At 45.7% G+C, this 12,845-nt stretch overlaps 3 protein-coding genes across 5 annotated transcripts; 2 read left to right on the forward strand and 1 right to left on the reverse strand.

Moving 5' to 3' along the window:
* The first annotated feature begins 891 nt into the window (after positions 1-891).
* Positions 892-3,312, forward strand: LOC112899007 (peroxisome biogenesis protein 22-like). Its single transcript, XM_025967343.1, has 8 exons — positions 892-1,245; positions 1,327-1,509; positions 1,591-1,638; positions 2,006-2,062; positions 2,147-2,248; positions 2,336-2,401; positions 2,701-2,802; positions 2,900-3,312. The coding sequence occupies exons 1-8, from the start codon at positions 1,138-1,140 to the stop codon at positions 2,996-2,998; spliced, it is 765 nt and encodes a 254-aa protein (XP_025823128.1). The 5' UTR covers positions 892-1,137; the 3' UTR covers positions 2,999-3,312.
* Positions 3,313-4,101: 789 nt separating this feature from the next.
* Positions 4,102-6,744, forward strand: LOC112899005 (uncharacterized protein At2g24330-like). Its single transcript, XM_025967339.1, has 5 exons — positions 4,102-4,644; positions 5,038-5,182; positions 5,424-5,533; positions 5,680-6,094; positions 6,169-6,744. The coding sequence occupies exons 1-5, from the start codon at positions 4,369-4,371 to the stop codon at positions 6,438-6,440; spliced, it is 1,218 nt and encodes a 405-aa protein (XP_025823124.1). The 5' UTR covers positions 4,102-4,368; the 3' UTR covers positions 6,441-6,744.
* A 308-nt stretch (positions 6,745-7,052) lies between these two features.
* On the reverse strand, positions 7,053-12,477 carry LOC112899006. 3 transcript variants are annotated; one of them, XM_025967341.1, is made up of 9 exons: positions 12,076-12,477; positions 11,298-11,741; positions 10,743-10,842; positions 10,081-10,143; positions 9,820-9,946; positions 8,695-8,786; positions 7,974-8,035; positions 7,780-7,876; positions 7,053-7,685 (listed from the first exon to the last, which is right to left on the reverse strand). In XM_025967341.1, the coding sequence occupies exons 2-9, from the start codon at positions 11,645-11,647 to the stop codon at positions 7,626-7,628; spliced, it is 951 nt and encodes a 316-aa protein (XP_025823126.1). In that variant the 5' UTR covers positions 11,648-11,741; positions 12,076-12,477; the 3' UTR covers positions 7,053-7,625. The 3 variants fall into 3 exon arrangements, with proteins under 3 accessions (XP_025823126.1, XP_025823125.1, XP_025823127.1); XM_025967340.1 differs by having other exon boundaries at positions 12,072-12,476; XM_025967342.1 differs by having other exon boundaries at positions 8,695-8,783; positions 12,072-12,475.
* Positions 12,478-12,845: the final 368 nt, after the last annotated feature.

Below are 12,845 nucleotides of genomic sequence, written 5' to 3' on the forward strand. Positions count from 1 at the left end.
ATGTTGCCACAAATTTTCGAAGTTCGATCCCTGCTGCTGGTGCTTTTGTTGGATTTGTACTGTGTAATCAGGGTATAGGTCAGTGATCTTACAAGTAGTGGGGATAGCACTTTGACACTGCAGTAGCTTGCATGATACAGTTTCTGAACATTTTGCCATAAGCTTTTTCATGTGTTCTTGAGTACCTTGCCACGTACATATTTTTCATCAGACGCCCTGATCCGATGCAAACTCCAGAACCATTATTTTCATCGGACACTCTGATCCAATGCAAACCCCAGAACCGTTGGAGTGAGTACCTCATGGACTTCAGATTTCTATTAAAATTCAGTGACGTGAACTGTGCATGTCCTTTTGAATACTTTTCTCCTGAGAAAACATTATCCTCGTGAGGAGCACAATTTGTGTGTGTGCGTGTGTGTGATACGTTCAGCAAAGAGGATGAAGTGTGGCTTACCAGTTACATATATTGTGCAACACTCCTGATTTTCATTCGTTTTACGAGCTCTTATTGCTGCTTGCCTGCTTGTGCCCTTCTTTCCAATGCCACACGTTTTTTTCGCTTGATTTGAGTTTTGACAATCAACCGATTGATTCTCAAGCTTGAGCGTTGCTAAATATTTGTATATTTTTATACGAAAAATACGGAGAAGCTTCGTTGGAGATGGAGATTGAATTTTCTGCTCATGTATTGTTGTATACTAGAAATTATGAATATCTTATTTGAATAAACAGAAAAAAAAATACCGGATTGCATGAAGATGATAAATTTAAGGGTCGTGAGTAGAGGCCACTGGATTCGTTTGGCCGGTCTGGTTTTGAAATTCAACTTTTCAATTTGAACGCTTTTATTTGAGGTTTGAAAGAGGAAAAGAAAACTTGGGTGACCTCTCTTCCCCGGTCAAGAAGATAGGCACAGGTGCTCTCCCCTGCTGTCAGTCATCGCGCCTCCCTGCCCTTCCCTCGTTTCCTCCAGCGGCCGGCGAGACTCGCCCCTGCCTTCCGGCCTCCACCACCTCGGCTTCCCAATCCGGCAAGGCAATCAAGCCCCCCCACATCCACCTGACCGCCCCTCCTCGCCCCGGACTCCGCAAGGGAGATCGAACTCGGATTCCGCCCCTCTCTCCCGCCCTCGCAATGCCGGGCCTCGCCGCGGAGCAGGACGCCGTCTCGATGGTGCGCCGCATCGCCCGCGCCCTCAACCGCCGCGTCACCGACATCGTGGCCCTGCTCTTCAACCACAAGGTAAAGCCGGCTCCCTCGCCCCCGATCCCTAACCCTAACTGACCGTGTGCGCTGGGTGCCTTGCTCCGCTTTGTTCCCCAGAGCGCTGGATCGCTCGGCGCCGTCGCGGGGTTCGCCATCGCCGTCGTGTTCGCGTGGAGGTTCCTGCGCCCCTCGCAGGGCCGCCCCCGCAGGCCTGCTCCCAAGCGACCCTCGGCTACACCTGCAGGGACTCCCGATTCGGTTGTTTCTGATGCGGCCGAGCCTGTCGGTGACTCAGGCAAGGTAGGCTTTGCTGGATTGATGACTCCGTGGTATTGTTGAATGCGTGAGGCTCGATATGTGACCAGAGATTGTGTTTGACAGCTGGTAACGCGGCAAATTGTGGCGAAACGACTGAGTGGGTGCAGAAAGGTGCGGCTTCTTCCTCCCATTGCACCGAGTGGTGTGTGTGCTTAGGGTTGTGTTCAGAAGAGCATATGTGCAAGCAACTTGGCGGTATTAAAAGTTATTTGTTGTTTAAATAGGAAACAGTGCACATTATAAGGATTTCATCTGTTTTATGATGCAGATAGTGTTGTGTTCAGATGAACTATCTTAGTAATGAAACACTTTAAGGAATTTTCTTTAAGAGACTAGACAAAAGACAAAAGAATATCTACACCGGAAAACTGCACTGATCAAATTTGACACAATCTTCAAAAATAATGGCAATGCTTCAGTTTAATAAAGTATGTATATTCTCAGAATTCATAAACTCTTATACATATTGTTTGTGCAGGTTACCTGCCAACTTCTAGGTGTTGTTTTTGAGGAGAAGACTCCTGAGGAGCTTCAGGTGCAATTAGCAATGATCGTCAGGTAGTTATGTGTATCTCCTATTACCAAAAATATAACTCCCTGCTATCCATCCTTGATGCAGAAACATGCCACAGTTAGACCTTCAGTGGTTGAGCTACTTCTGGAGATATCCAGACATTGTGATCTCTACCTGATGGAGACTGTACTTGATGACAAGAGCGAGGTATTGATTTCATAATATACAATGTTTCGTCTTTGAAGTGGCCACATTGATAGTTCTGGATCATGACTGAGTAATCAATAACTATAGGAGAATGCTCTCATGGCACTGGAGAGTGCTGGACTTTTCAGGACAGGTGGCTTGATGAAAGAGAAGGTGATGAGTTCTATTTAGATTTGTTAATGCATAATATCTCGTTTATTGTCCTCATCATATAACTTGAACCATCTTTTCCTGCTGGAATAATTGTCGGATTTGGATGTGTATCACAATAAGATGGCTCACATATGCGTCCTTCGCTCAGAGAATATACACTTCAAATTTTGGTTAACAATAGTTCCGCTGTGATTATAGTTAGACACATAGACCAGATGTGGATACCTGTGAATGATGGCTTACTTATCTGTTTCTCTCTCCTGTATTTGTCTAAGTAAAAAAAATGTCTACTTTCTCAGGTGCTCTTTTGCAGCACTGAAGTTGGAAGAACTTCATTTGTGCGACAATTGGAGGCAGATTTTCACATTGATACGAGCCTTGATATAGTTTCTCAACTATCGGTATGTTATCTTGTGTTGTACCTTTGCTTCTCCTTGGAGCAGGGTTGCCTTTAAAACAAAATGTTTTACATGGTGTTATGCTTTCATTTGCTATCAGCGGTTCATCCGGTGTCAACTATTTATTTCCTCGATGGAAGGAGGACAGCTTGCAGCCAACATATTCAATTCTCCAAACCTTGAGCAGTTCTTCTCTTGAAGCCAGGCCACAAACAAAGGATTCTCCGTGCCATAAATGTGCTGTTTTAGCATAAGATTATTTGAAGCTGTTTGGCGTCATGCAAGTTTATGACGCCAATTTGGCAGTAAAGCCTTCCAATTAGATATCAAATCAGGCAGGCATCTAGTGGATCTCATGTTGCGTGGCAAGTGGTGTCTGTTCTTTCAATTGGTTCACAGTTGAGCGTGCTGTATATAATGAGAATGCTAAGTTGATCCGCCTTACTGATACTGTAAAATGAATAATACAGGAGTCATCTTCTTTGCTATAACCAGCCATCATTGGTATCTGTAGCTTCAGAGTCTTAACTTGTGCAAGTACTGACCTGAAGGAAGCAACTGTCGATCATTCTGTTATTTGTGCATGCTGAAACTGGAGTTGGATTGATTTGTGTGAAATTTATGTAAAATCGATTAGGAGCACCTTTGTCCTAAGGCTGCCAAGATTTTATGTTTTTTTTTGTCTGGCACTGATTTAAAAAAAAAAAACTAGCTACATCTTAGCCTGGCAAAGGACTTGTTGCAACAGCTTCATAAGCGTGGCATGTCCGCATATGGGAGTATGGGAGCAAGCTAAAGAAAACATAAAGTTGTGGCATGGAGGCAAATGCTAATAATGTTTGGCCATCAACCAATCAGATCCGAGTTCCTATGGTCTTGACTGAGCGTGCTACTCTTCTGGATGGAACTTGTTGTCAAGACGAGGAAATCGTAGTATCTTGTTTGGGTCACTCCTTGTGGGCACCCCGTTGTTCCATACGTAAGACGATTTGACCTTGATTGAACGCTAATGCAGGCGACCGCATCAGATTAGCCGACTGCGTGTGAAGCCACCACGGTCCATGACCATTGTCATTGTTCCGACATACTGGTCGCCCACCGCGTACTTCGATTCAGGAATCAGGCAGAGGATTCCCTTGTGCTCAAGGCCCCAATCTTCTTCCATACACCAAGTCCACCATGTGAGCCCCAAGCTTCCAACGGACTGCCGCTACATTATACCATGGACCATGTCTACCTGGCCAATCAACTGAAGCGCGATCGCGCGCCGTCCGGTTAAAAAAAACTTGGAAAAAGGGTGACACGTACCACCGACCTCGCGGCGCCACGCCTTTGCCTTCCGCCTCCTTCCTTTCCTGCCTTCGCCTTTCCGGCCCTCCCCGAAAGCGCGCCTCCACGAAGCAATCCTCCATTCCTCGTTCGCGTAGTAATCGAGGAGCGCATAAAGGAACCGCACGGAGAGTCCGCGGCGTCCCGGCAGGCACCAGCCCCTCCCCCGCCTTCCCCGCCGGCCCGTCGAGCTCGAGGCGTTTGATCGGATCAGATCCTACGAGACTCCGATCTCCGGGCATGGCCGAAGGCGACGCGCCCGCTGCGGCGCCGTCGGTGGTCACGGCGTCCCCACGGTCGCCCATGCCGCCGGAGACGCCGGCGACGCTGAAGCGGCGGCAGCGGGGGCTCGTGTCGCGGGTGTGGAAGGGCATCTTCGGCGGCCGCGAGGACGTCGAGAAGCTGCTGCAGGCGCTGTCCAAGGAGGAGGAGGTCGTGCGGGCCCGCCTCCGCCGCCGCACCCGCGCCTCCCGCAACTCCGCGCACAACGTCCTCGCCCTCGCCGCCGCGCTTGAGGTGATTCCTTTCGTTTCATTTGAATTGGTTGTAGCAAGTATCTGCCGTTCAATTCGCCGTGATTGTGTACAGTAGAGGAATACAAATCCCCCTTTTCTCAGGGATCGATACGATTTCTTATGGTCGAATCAAGGATTGTTTGATCATCCGAGCCGCATGTCTGTTACATTGCTCTGCAATATGTGTTGTCGCAACTACGCCTATTCTGTTATTTCGTCAGATGTTCATGACATGTTGAATCTGAACGACTTCCATGCATTACTTCAGTCCAGCAGTTAGTTGTTAGAACTGATGTCGAGTGGAATTGCATTCTGATGAGTTCGCGAGTGCCACTTTTGGATCAGGATGAATTGTGTTTTCATATGGTTTTATGCTATTTCGTTTTTGGATCAGATTGTTGCAGTTGGATATGCTATCATGACTACGAGATCACCGGACCTCAGCTGGCAGATGAGGGCGGTCCGGGTGCTGCCAATGTTTCTGGTTCCTGCTCTAGCTGGTTTAATCTACTCAACCATTACACGCCTCACCAAAATGCGTAAGTACATGCTCATCTTTGTTTACATGCTCTGGTGTCGCACGCACGTGGACACATCACTAGGAGAGCTACACATTCTGGTATTTCTAGTTGAACAAAAGTAAGGGATTAGACATTGTGCGATTGACATGTTTCCCAAAAGCTTTCCAATGCACCATATCTGAGCAATGAGCACAGAATAAATTTGTATTATTAGTACAGACAATCATGTCTTATTAGTACCGCCCTACCTTATCTGCAGTTGATATTAGAGACCAACATACTCTTGAAAAGCTTCGAACTGAAAGGCAAGCTAAGATTGATGAATTGAAGGAGAGAACAAATTACTACACTACCCAGCAACTTATACAGGTTCATTTGCTGCCCTATTTTGTTTTTTATTTTGTTGTGCATACAAACTACATACAGCCTAGCCCAATTTTTCTTGGGATTGAAAGGCTTTGTTCTTGTTCATGTCGGTGTCTACATAGAACTAACTCTTTATTTTGGTTAACCAGAGATACGATCTTGACCCTGCTGCAAAGGCTGCAGCAGCTACTGTTTTGGCATCGAAGTTGGGTGCAGATTCTGGATTGAGAGTCTTTTTGGGAGATGAATCAAGCAGGGATGCCGCACTGGGTAAAAGTAACAACAATAATCCTGGACAAACTACCGGACTTAGGCAAAGAAAACCAGCTCACTTAAACAATGGCACTGGAAGGACCCATTCGCCTGAGCCATTTGACGGTTCAAACGCATATGATGGTAATGGAGAAGGTAGCCCCGGCACTCCAAATCAGAGAACTGTTGAGCACTTCAGAGGTCCAGCTGGTAATGACGGGGGATGGCTTGCACGGGTGGCTGCTCTTCTTGTAGGGGAGGATCCAACGCAGTGCTATGCTCTAATATGTGGCCACTGCCATATGCATAATGGTAGGTGACAATAACTGTCTATTTATGTCAACCAACTTCTACAAGATCTCTATTAACCTCTTTCCTTCTGCCAGGTCTTGCAAGGAAAGAGGACTTTGCGTTCATCACATACTATTGTCCTCACTGCAATGCCCTCAACAGTTCCCGGCAAAACGAGGACCAGGACTTGGTACCTAATTCTGGCAAGGAGAGTCCTAGTTCTCAATCCGACATAATCATTGGCCAGGCTGGTGCAAGCCTTGCAAGCTCGGGTGCTGTAAGCCCTGTTACAAGCAGCCTACCAACCGTTGAAGAACTCTCTGCAGAAGATTCTAGGGAGGAGAGCAGTGACCAACCTGCCAGTTGAACTCTTCATTCCTTGTAGATTTACGTATGTGTGAAGTATTGCATCGGATTTGTGTCGGGTTGCCAAATTTTTGTAACTACCATTGTAGCATATAGAGTACCATACTTCGTGCATAATTGGTGTGTAGCAACTGGTAGCTCTTGGTGGTTTCATCGCGGTTTACTAAGCCCCTAGAGGGTACCAGGACGAACGCCCACTTGCTGGTGTCTTGTCCCAGCGGATGGGCCTGAATGATGATGGGATGATCATTTCTTTCACCCATTTGTTTATTGAGTGTATAGTATTTGAAACGCATTCGACATTATTTCCATTTTCAATATAAAACTGAATTCTATGTTCACCGATGCATCAACTAACAACCTGCTGCTCTGCTCCTCTACTATTTGTGTGGGGACTCGCTGAAGTTTGGAATATGTTGCTGGCATCATATTTAGTGTCACGGCTTGTGTCAAAATTAAGAGTCCAAGGTATATGGTGGAAAGAAAAAAAAATACAAGCAGTCCTGATATTGACTTCTCGACAACATCGACTTGAAAGAAAAAAAAATGCTTGTGCTATATGGTTGGCAGAACGATGATTCAGGTAGAATTTGTACCAATTGACATAGGCTGCTGTTGTCAATGTTCAGGCCCAGTCATTTCTGAAGTGGAAAAGGAATGAGGATCGTCAGGACAACACAGGTGTGGGTTCCAGTATCCAATTTGTCAGAAAATGGAGTCGGTCTACGCCTACCATTCTAGTACAATGACTATTGTACATACTGGGAGCAATGCAGTGCCCTTTCGGGGGACAAAAAATAGAAATACATTCATGAGCAATCAGAGAAACAAAACATGGAACGCCTCCAGCCTTCCGATATTTACAGTCACTTGCCGAGTCCCGGACCAAGTGTCTGGTACTCATGGTATATATGTCGGATAGTGCATACAACAGAAACAGCAGCAAATACCTTGAGGCTCTCGTACCATAACTGCAGGCTTCTTCCAAAAGCTTCAAGAATTGTTGGGCAGGCAGGCAGACGGGTTGGAAACAATCAGATCACTGCAAAAACACTCTCTGGAAAGCAGTGACTGTCCTTGGTGCTTGGTTAGTATAACAACATGCAAGGCTTCCTCGCAGCATGTTAAAGAATTGGGGAAGCACCGGCCATCGGTTCGTCTCATTTTCCCCTCAGTATATGGTACATTAGCTTCGTGGCTCTTGCTTCTTATGATGAGACATGCTTGATGTGCCATATGATGCAACCTTTCATGACAAGACAATGTCAGGTCAGACATAGTTGACATCTTATGCAAATACCATCCATCTCTCCTATTGCTTACAGGTCGTGTGTTCTTACCATTCTGTTCAGTTGAATAAGCGAGCATAGTTGGTCTTCATTTATAGATAACGGCAATGAAGCCATCTGACTCATGATACCGGGTGTTTCGCTCATTCTGCAAAACAGTACAGAACAATGAAAGTAATATCAGTAGTGTAAGGTTTATCAATTCCTCAGGCCTCAACTTATGTTAATTTATCATAATGACGTACCTGCTTAAAATTGTTTTGATGTTGCTACTCGTCTGGAGAAAGAGATCCATGTTATCCACTGTCTGCAAGAAAAATCAGGCATGAAAACAGAGATGATCGATGGGTTCCCACAATTATCACATTTTCTAAAAACCCACGAAAACTACTATTATCCTTCATCAAGCCAATGAGAGTGACATGTTCCAACAAACCAAACATTTGCCCCTATCAATTGCATGATGGCAGACAGATTTATTTCACATGATTTCGCCAGCTACTAATGTTCTTATGCAACAAATGTCAACCCCAACCTTTCAAAGAATATGACTACATCATACTTCCTTTAAGGGTGAAATGAAACCTTGAAAATAACGGAACTTTTGGGAGATTTATGGTTATAGTATCAGTGTATCACAGACAGTGCAAACAGAAGCCAAAGGCACTTCTACCCTTATATTTCAGGTCCATGCAAGCATTAAATACACAAGGCATCTGCTATTTGTTGATTGATTATATTTTTTTCTCTTCAGTTTCATCCCAGATCCAACTAATGTCACTATATCAGTAAGAGGTTTGTATCCATTCCTGGTGAACAAAGATAGTGATCCATTTTTAATAGGTATGAACTGTATAACTAACAGCCATAATTAAATTTCAAGATTTTCAAGCACCATGTACCCTGTGACTGAGTAAAAGTGGCAGGTTTAGTCCGCAGACATGAGAAGCCTAAATATATACAGACCTTGAATGTTTCAATATTTGCAGCAATCTGGTTAAGCAACTGATTATTTTCCTCCAGGAGACGCTGGGTTGCACTGTCGACAACAGCAGCTGCTTCAGAATGCAACCAAATGAACGCTATTAGAAGTAAGATCAACATAAGATACATATATGCAGGTACACAAGGAAAGTTCACTTTAACATTACCAATATTATACTTCAGCAGAATGGATGAATTAGAAATGTACTTTGATGGAAGATAACATTGGATAGAAGGATGCAGTTCATGAGGAAAGTCTACTTTTCTATTACTATCAAAGGAGTTCCTCAGAATTAATCAATCTGGACAGAAAATAAAAACATGACCTACATGACATAATTATGCACCGAACGTTAATAAACCCCAAAAATTAATACTGCATCATCTTCCTTGAAGATTACATCGAAGCCCAATGAAAAACTGAAGGGCAACAGCAAAAGGAATGTGGGTGTGTACAAGGTAGCAGATTATTTGCCTACTTGGCATATGATATGTGAGTGACCCTTTCATAGCTATGTTCAACCCAACAAAGTGATCCTTGAAGCAACATCAGATGGCATTATAAGCTTGTCATCATGAAATAACAGTACAGCAAATCATTCCCACCTTGTCAATGTAATTCAACTTTAACAGGTTCTAGAGACATGTGGTAAGGGATCTACAATCCTACATAAAAAAATGTTTACGATGGAAACTTTGCTACTTGTGTTTTGTCCTATTTCATTCCCATGCTTGTATTGGGTCTAGGAAATGCAGAGCAGGATTAAGAACACAAGCAAATGAAGTTTGCTTTTTAATCCTAGAAACCGTCAACTTCTAGTTATCACAGCATGAATATGAGAGAAATAGGCAATAGTCAACCAGTGGGGAATTTAATGTTTAGCTCCATGCAGATGACAAGTAAACCATGTACATGCCACTAAATTAAGAAACAACAGAATAATGATGAAGCCAGCTGATTTCTGATAGTTGTCTCCATTCACAATCTAATGAAATTACTGAGTGACAATTTTTACCAAACAGCGACTCAAACCTTAAGACTTGTTAGGTGAAGTGAAGATGGTGCTAAGAACAGCTTAACAAGAAAGGAGATGGACGGAGGCTAACCTTCTTTGGGAACCTGGCTTTGTTGATTTGGATGTTGCATTGATATCGAAAAAGGGGTTACACTGTTTGTAGGTGCCATTTGAAAATTAGCCATTGGGACTGATGCAACCATTTTATCCTGGGTTGGCTGTTGAGAAACTTTGTCAGAACGAACATGATTGACATCAGGAAAAGAAATGAAGGAAAGATTAGGCAAGTCAAAATATTCGGTAACCAAGAGGGACAGTGCTTTCAATGATCTACACATAATCTGAGAACTACCTTCATGTCTCTAATTTTTTTGCCTGTATAAAATCCATCAGGTTTCTTCCTTCTGTCTTTACCCTGCAATAACTGAATCGAGTCAGCAGATCATAGTGGCTTACTTCCATGTGCTGCTTATACTAATGCAGGTAATAAAAGGAATCATGTTGGTGAAACAATGCCAGAAGAAAAAGGCAAACACTAACCCCAAAAAGAAATCCCCAGGGCTAGATCTCAACATGTTTAATGCCATATTCATGAGCATAGCATAAACTACTAGTCAGGGAAAGCAATATTAGGCCCTTATATGTTGTACTTTTATCTACCCTGGTAATTGGTAACCTAATATAACTTCAAGTGCAATATATAAGTTCCCTTCTTCCGAGCCAGATTTTTTGGTACAATATATGATGACAGATTAGCAAGTTAGCATGAGTAGTAAGTATCTAAAGTAGCACAGAGAAAAATAAACTAATGAAAAACTAAAGAACCCCTCCAAAGGGCAAAGAGGAGACAAGGGAAGGGTATTATTAAATGTCCAGTGCATATAATCTCATAAATTTCTTTTGGGCCAAACTAAGAATCTGTTCAGAAATGGAGTGCAGAATAAGGACAGAACCAACATTGGAATCAAACAAACATGAGAGAAGTATCAAAACATCTGAAAGAAATGACTTAACTGTACCCCACCAGCATCGCAACGCGACATCCCTGATGGTCCTGTTAGGCAGCATAGCTGCTATCTTAATGTACCTCATGATATTAGGTTCACGAGCATATCTGCCAATGCCAATGAAGTTGGAATTAGATGTGGAAAGGAAATGAATAGTTTCTCAGATAAAATTTGTCAAGCAGATGGCAGCGCTTGTCGGCAATTAATAGGCTAATTTTTTGTCGCCAGATTGATAATGCAAAAAGATTGGTCGTAAAGCACTCAATTGTGGCTATTAAGAAGTGGTCATGGATGAAACCAAGTGCTGTTTCACAGTATTCTGAATAGCAAGAAAAGCACGATGGAGAGTTTGATTTTGCTCAAAACTGACGAAGTAAAAGGTCCTGTTGCATAATTATTGCTTTAGACTTTCTAAATGATGCTCCACTACATTGGAACACATCAAAGGTGCGAAAAGAAAGCTAACTGCATAACCAAGTTCCTTCCATCAGCATAGGCAACAATTTGCACCAGTACAGTACAGGCAAAAGCAATTCAGGAAGCAAAAGGGCAATGAATTTACCTCGCAAGCCCTTCCTTCAGTATGTCCAGCTCACGGTCAGTCCAATCCGAAGGCGAACCAGTGACAAACTTATACTTGGGGGAACCCGTGCCTCGAAACACATCCCCCGACGAGTTCCTTGATGGGCCAACCCCCGACGCGTTGCCGATGACGCCAGGATTTGGGGAGAGGAACAGCCCGGCGTTGCTACTGCTCCCACTGAAGCTCCTCGGGGCCATGACCACACCACCACTGGTAGCGTCGCCGCCGATGCCAACGTCGCTGTTGGGCTGGAAGGAGAGCATGTGGTGGTGGTTGTACAGCGAGGCGGTGATCCCTTGGTGAAACCCCATGCTGGAATCAGCTGCCATCACACCCAGAGCAGCTGAAAAATTCCCGATCTAGCCGGCCATAAACACGCCCCCAAATCCTCCACGAATCCGAGGCGCTCAAATTTGGATCAACCTGCACAAATTGAACCCCCCACGAATCACACAACTGAGCGTAACAAGCTTTTCAGCAGCTGAGAAGCTCCCCGAATCCCACGAACCCAGCACGAACACCGAGGGGACTCCGCCTCGGGAGGCGTGCAATCGGCAAGCTCAACTCCTGCAGAAGCCTCGCATTTCCGAGTCCCGAGGAGGATCCGATCGAAGCCCCTGGGCGAGCGGGCGGCGACCAGGAGACCCCCAGCCCCCACCTCACCACAACTAAGCCGCCCCTAACCACCGAAGCAACCACCGCAACGAAACCGACCAAATCCCCACGAACACCCGCGGAATCCGGCCGACTCACCTGCCTGAGCTGCCTCCAGCAACGGCGGCCAGCGGCCGCCCACCGCTCCGCGCCGCCCGGCACCCGGCCCAATGGTGCGACGACGAGCTCGCCCGCAACTGCCGCCGCCGCCGCCGCCTCTCCTCTCCTCACCTCACCTCGCCCCACGGGGAGGCGGCGAAAAATTCCAACCCCACCGAAGCAGGCAGCCGCAAATCCAATTCGAATTCGAGCTCCGCCACCAGTTGCACTGCCGCGGGGCTGGGCGATTCAGAAGGTGCGAATCGAGCGAGATGCTCCCGTCGCGTGCTAAATAGATCAGCTGGGAATAAAACCCCACCTTTTTCTACGGCCCGTTTGATCTAAAAAATTCGCTTCGGGTTTTGGTTTGGAGTCTTTGTTCTTAAACACCCTACCGCTAGGCTCCTACCGCTAGGCTTCATCGCGCCCATGCCTTTGTTTTATAGGGAGCGGCGCAACCGCCCACGGCGTTGGGTGTTAATTACTCCCAACTGCCATTTTGGCGGGCAAAGTGTCGGCCTACGAAACGCATCGGGCGGGCGATGCGCGCATCCTGGCCGCTGGCGCGGGGACGGCGGGGATGTGTGGGAGAGGGTGGATCGGACGGCTGCGGGCGGGATTGGACCGGGCGGGATGGGGCGCCTCGGCAGGTGGGCCCAAGGGGAATCTCGAATCTGGCTGTCGTTCATGGAATCGCCAACAGTAACTGGGCGTACCAGCACTCGTGCAAAGGCCTTTCTTGATAGGCCACTTACAGGTGGGACCAGGTTAAAG

The sequence above is a fragment of the Panicum hallii genome, chromosome 7, assembly GCF_002211085.1.
Source record: "Panicum hallii strain FIL2 chromosome 7, PHallii_v3.1, whole genome shotgun sequence".
NCBI classification, from domain to species: domain Eukaryota; kingdom Viridiplantae; phylum Streptophyta; class Magnoliopsida; order Poales; family Poaceae; genus Panicum; species Panicum hallii.

Bases quoted from the DNA above. Each gene is read 5' to 3' on its own strand.
- LOC112899005 (XM_025967339.1), top strand. From the start codon at position 4,369: ATGGCCGAAGGCGACGCGCCCGCTGCGGCGCCGTCGGTGGTCACGGCG. The intron at 5,183-5,423 runs GTAAGTACATGC...CCTTATCTGCAG, and splicing joins TACACGCCTCACCAAAATGC to TTGATATTAGAGACCAACAT. The intron at 6,095-6,168 runs GTAGGTGACAAT...TCCTTCTGCCAG, and splicing joins CCACTGCCATATGCATAATG to GTCTTGCAAGGAAAGAGGAC.
- LOC112899006 (XM_025967341.1), bottom strand. From the start codon at position 11,647: ATGGCAGCTGATTCCAGCATGGGGTTTCACCAAGGGATCACCGCCTCG. The intron at 10,144-10,742 runs GTTAAGTCATTT...CAGTTATTGCAG, and splicing joins TGCGATGCTGGTGGGGTACA to GGTAAAGACAGAAGGAAGAA. The intron at 8,787-9,819 runs GTTAGCCTCCGT...TGCATTCTGAAG, and splicing joins AAGCCAGGTTCCCAAAGAAG to CAGCTGCTGTTGTCGACAGT.
- LOC112899007 (XM_025967343.1), top strand. From the start codon at position 1,138: ATGCCGGGCCTCGCCGCGGAGCAGGACGCCGTCTCGATGGTGCGCCGC. The intron at 1,246-1,326 runs GTAAAGCCGGCT...TTTGTTCCCCAG, and splicing joins CCCTGCTCTTCAACCACAAG to AGCGCTGGATCGCTCGGCGC. The intron at 2,402-2,700 runs GTGATGAGTTCT...CTACTTTCTCAG, and splicing joins GTGGCTTGATGAAAGAGAAG to GTGCTCTTTTGCAGCACTGA.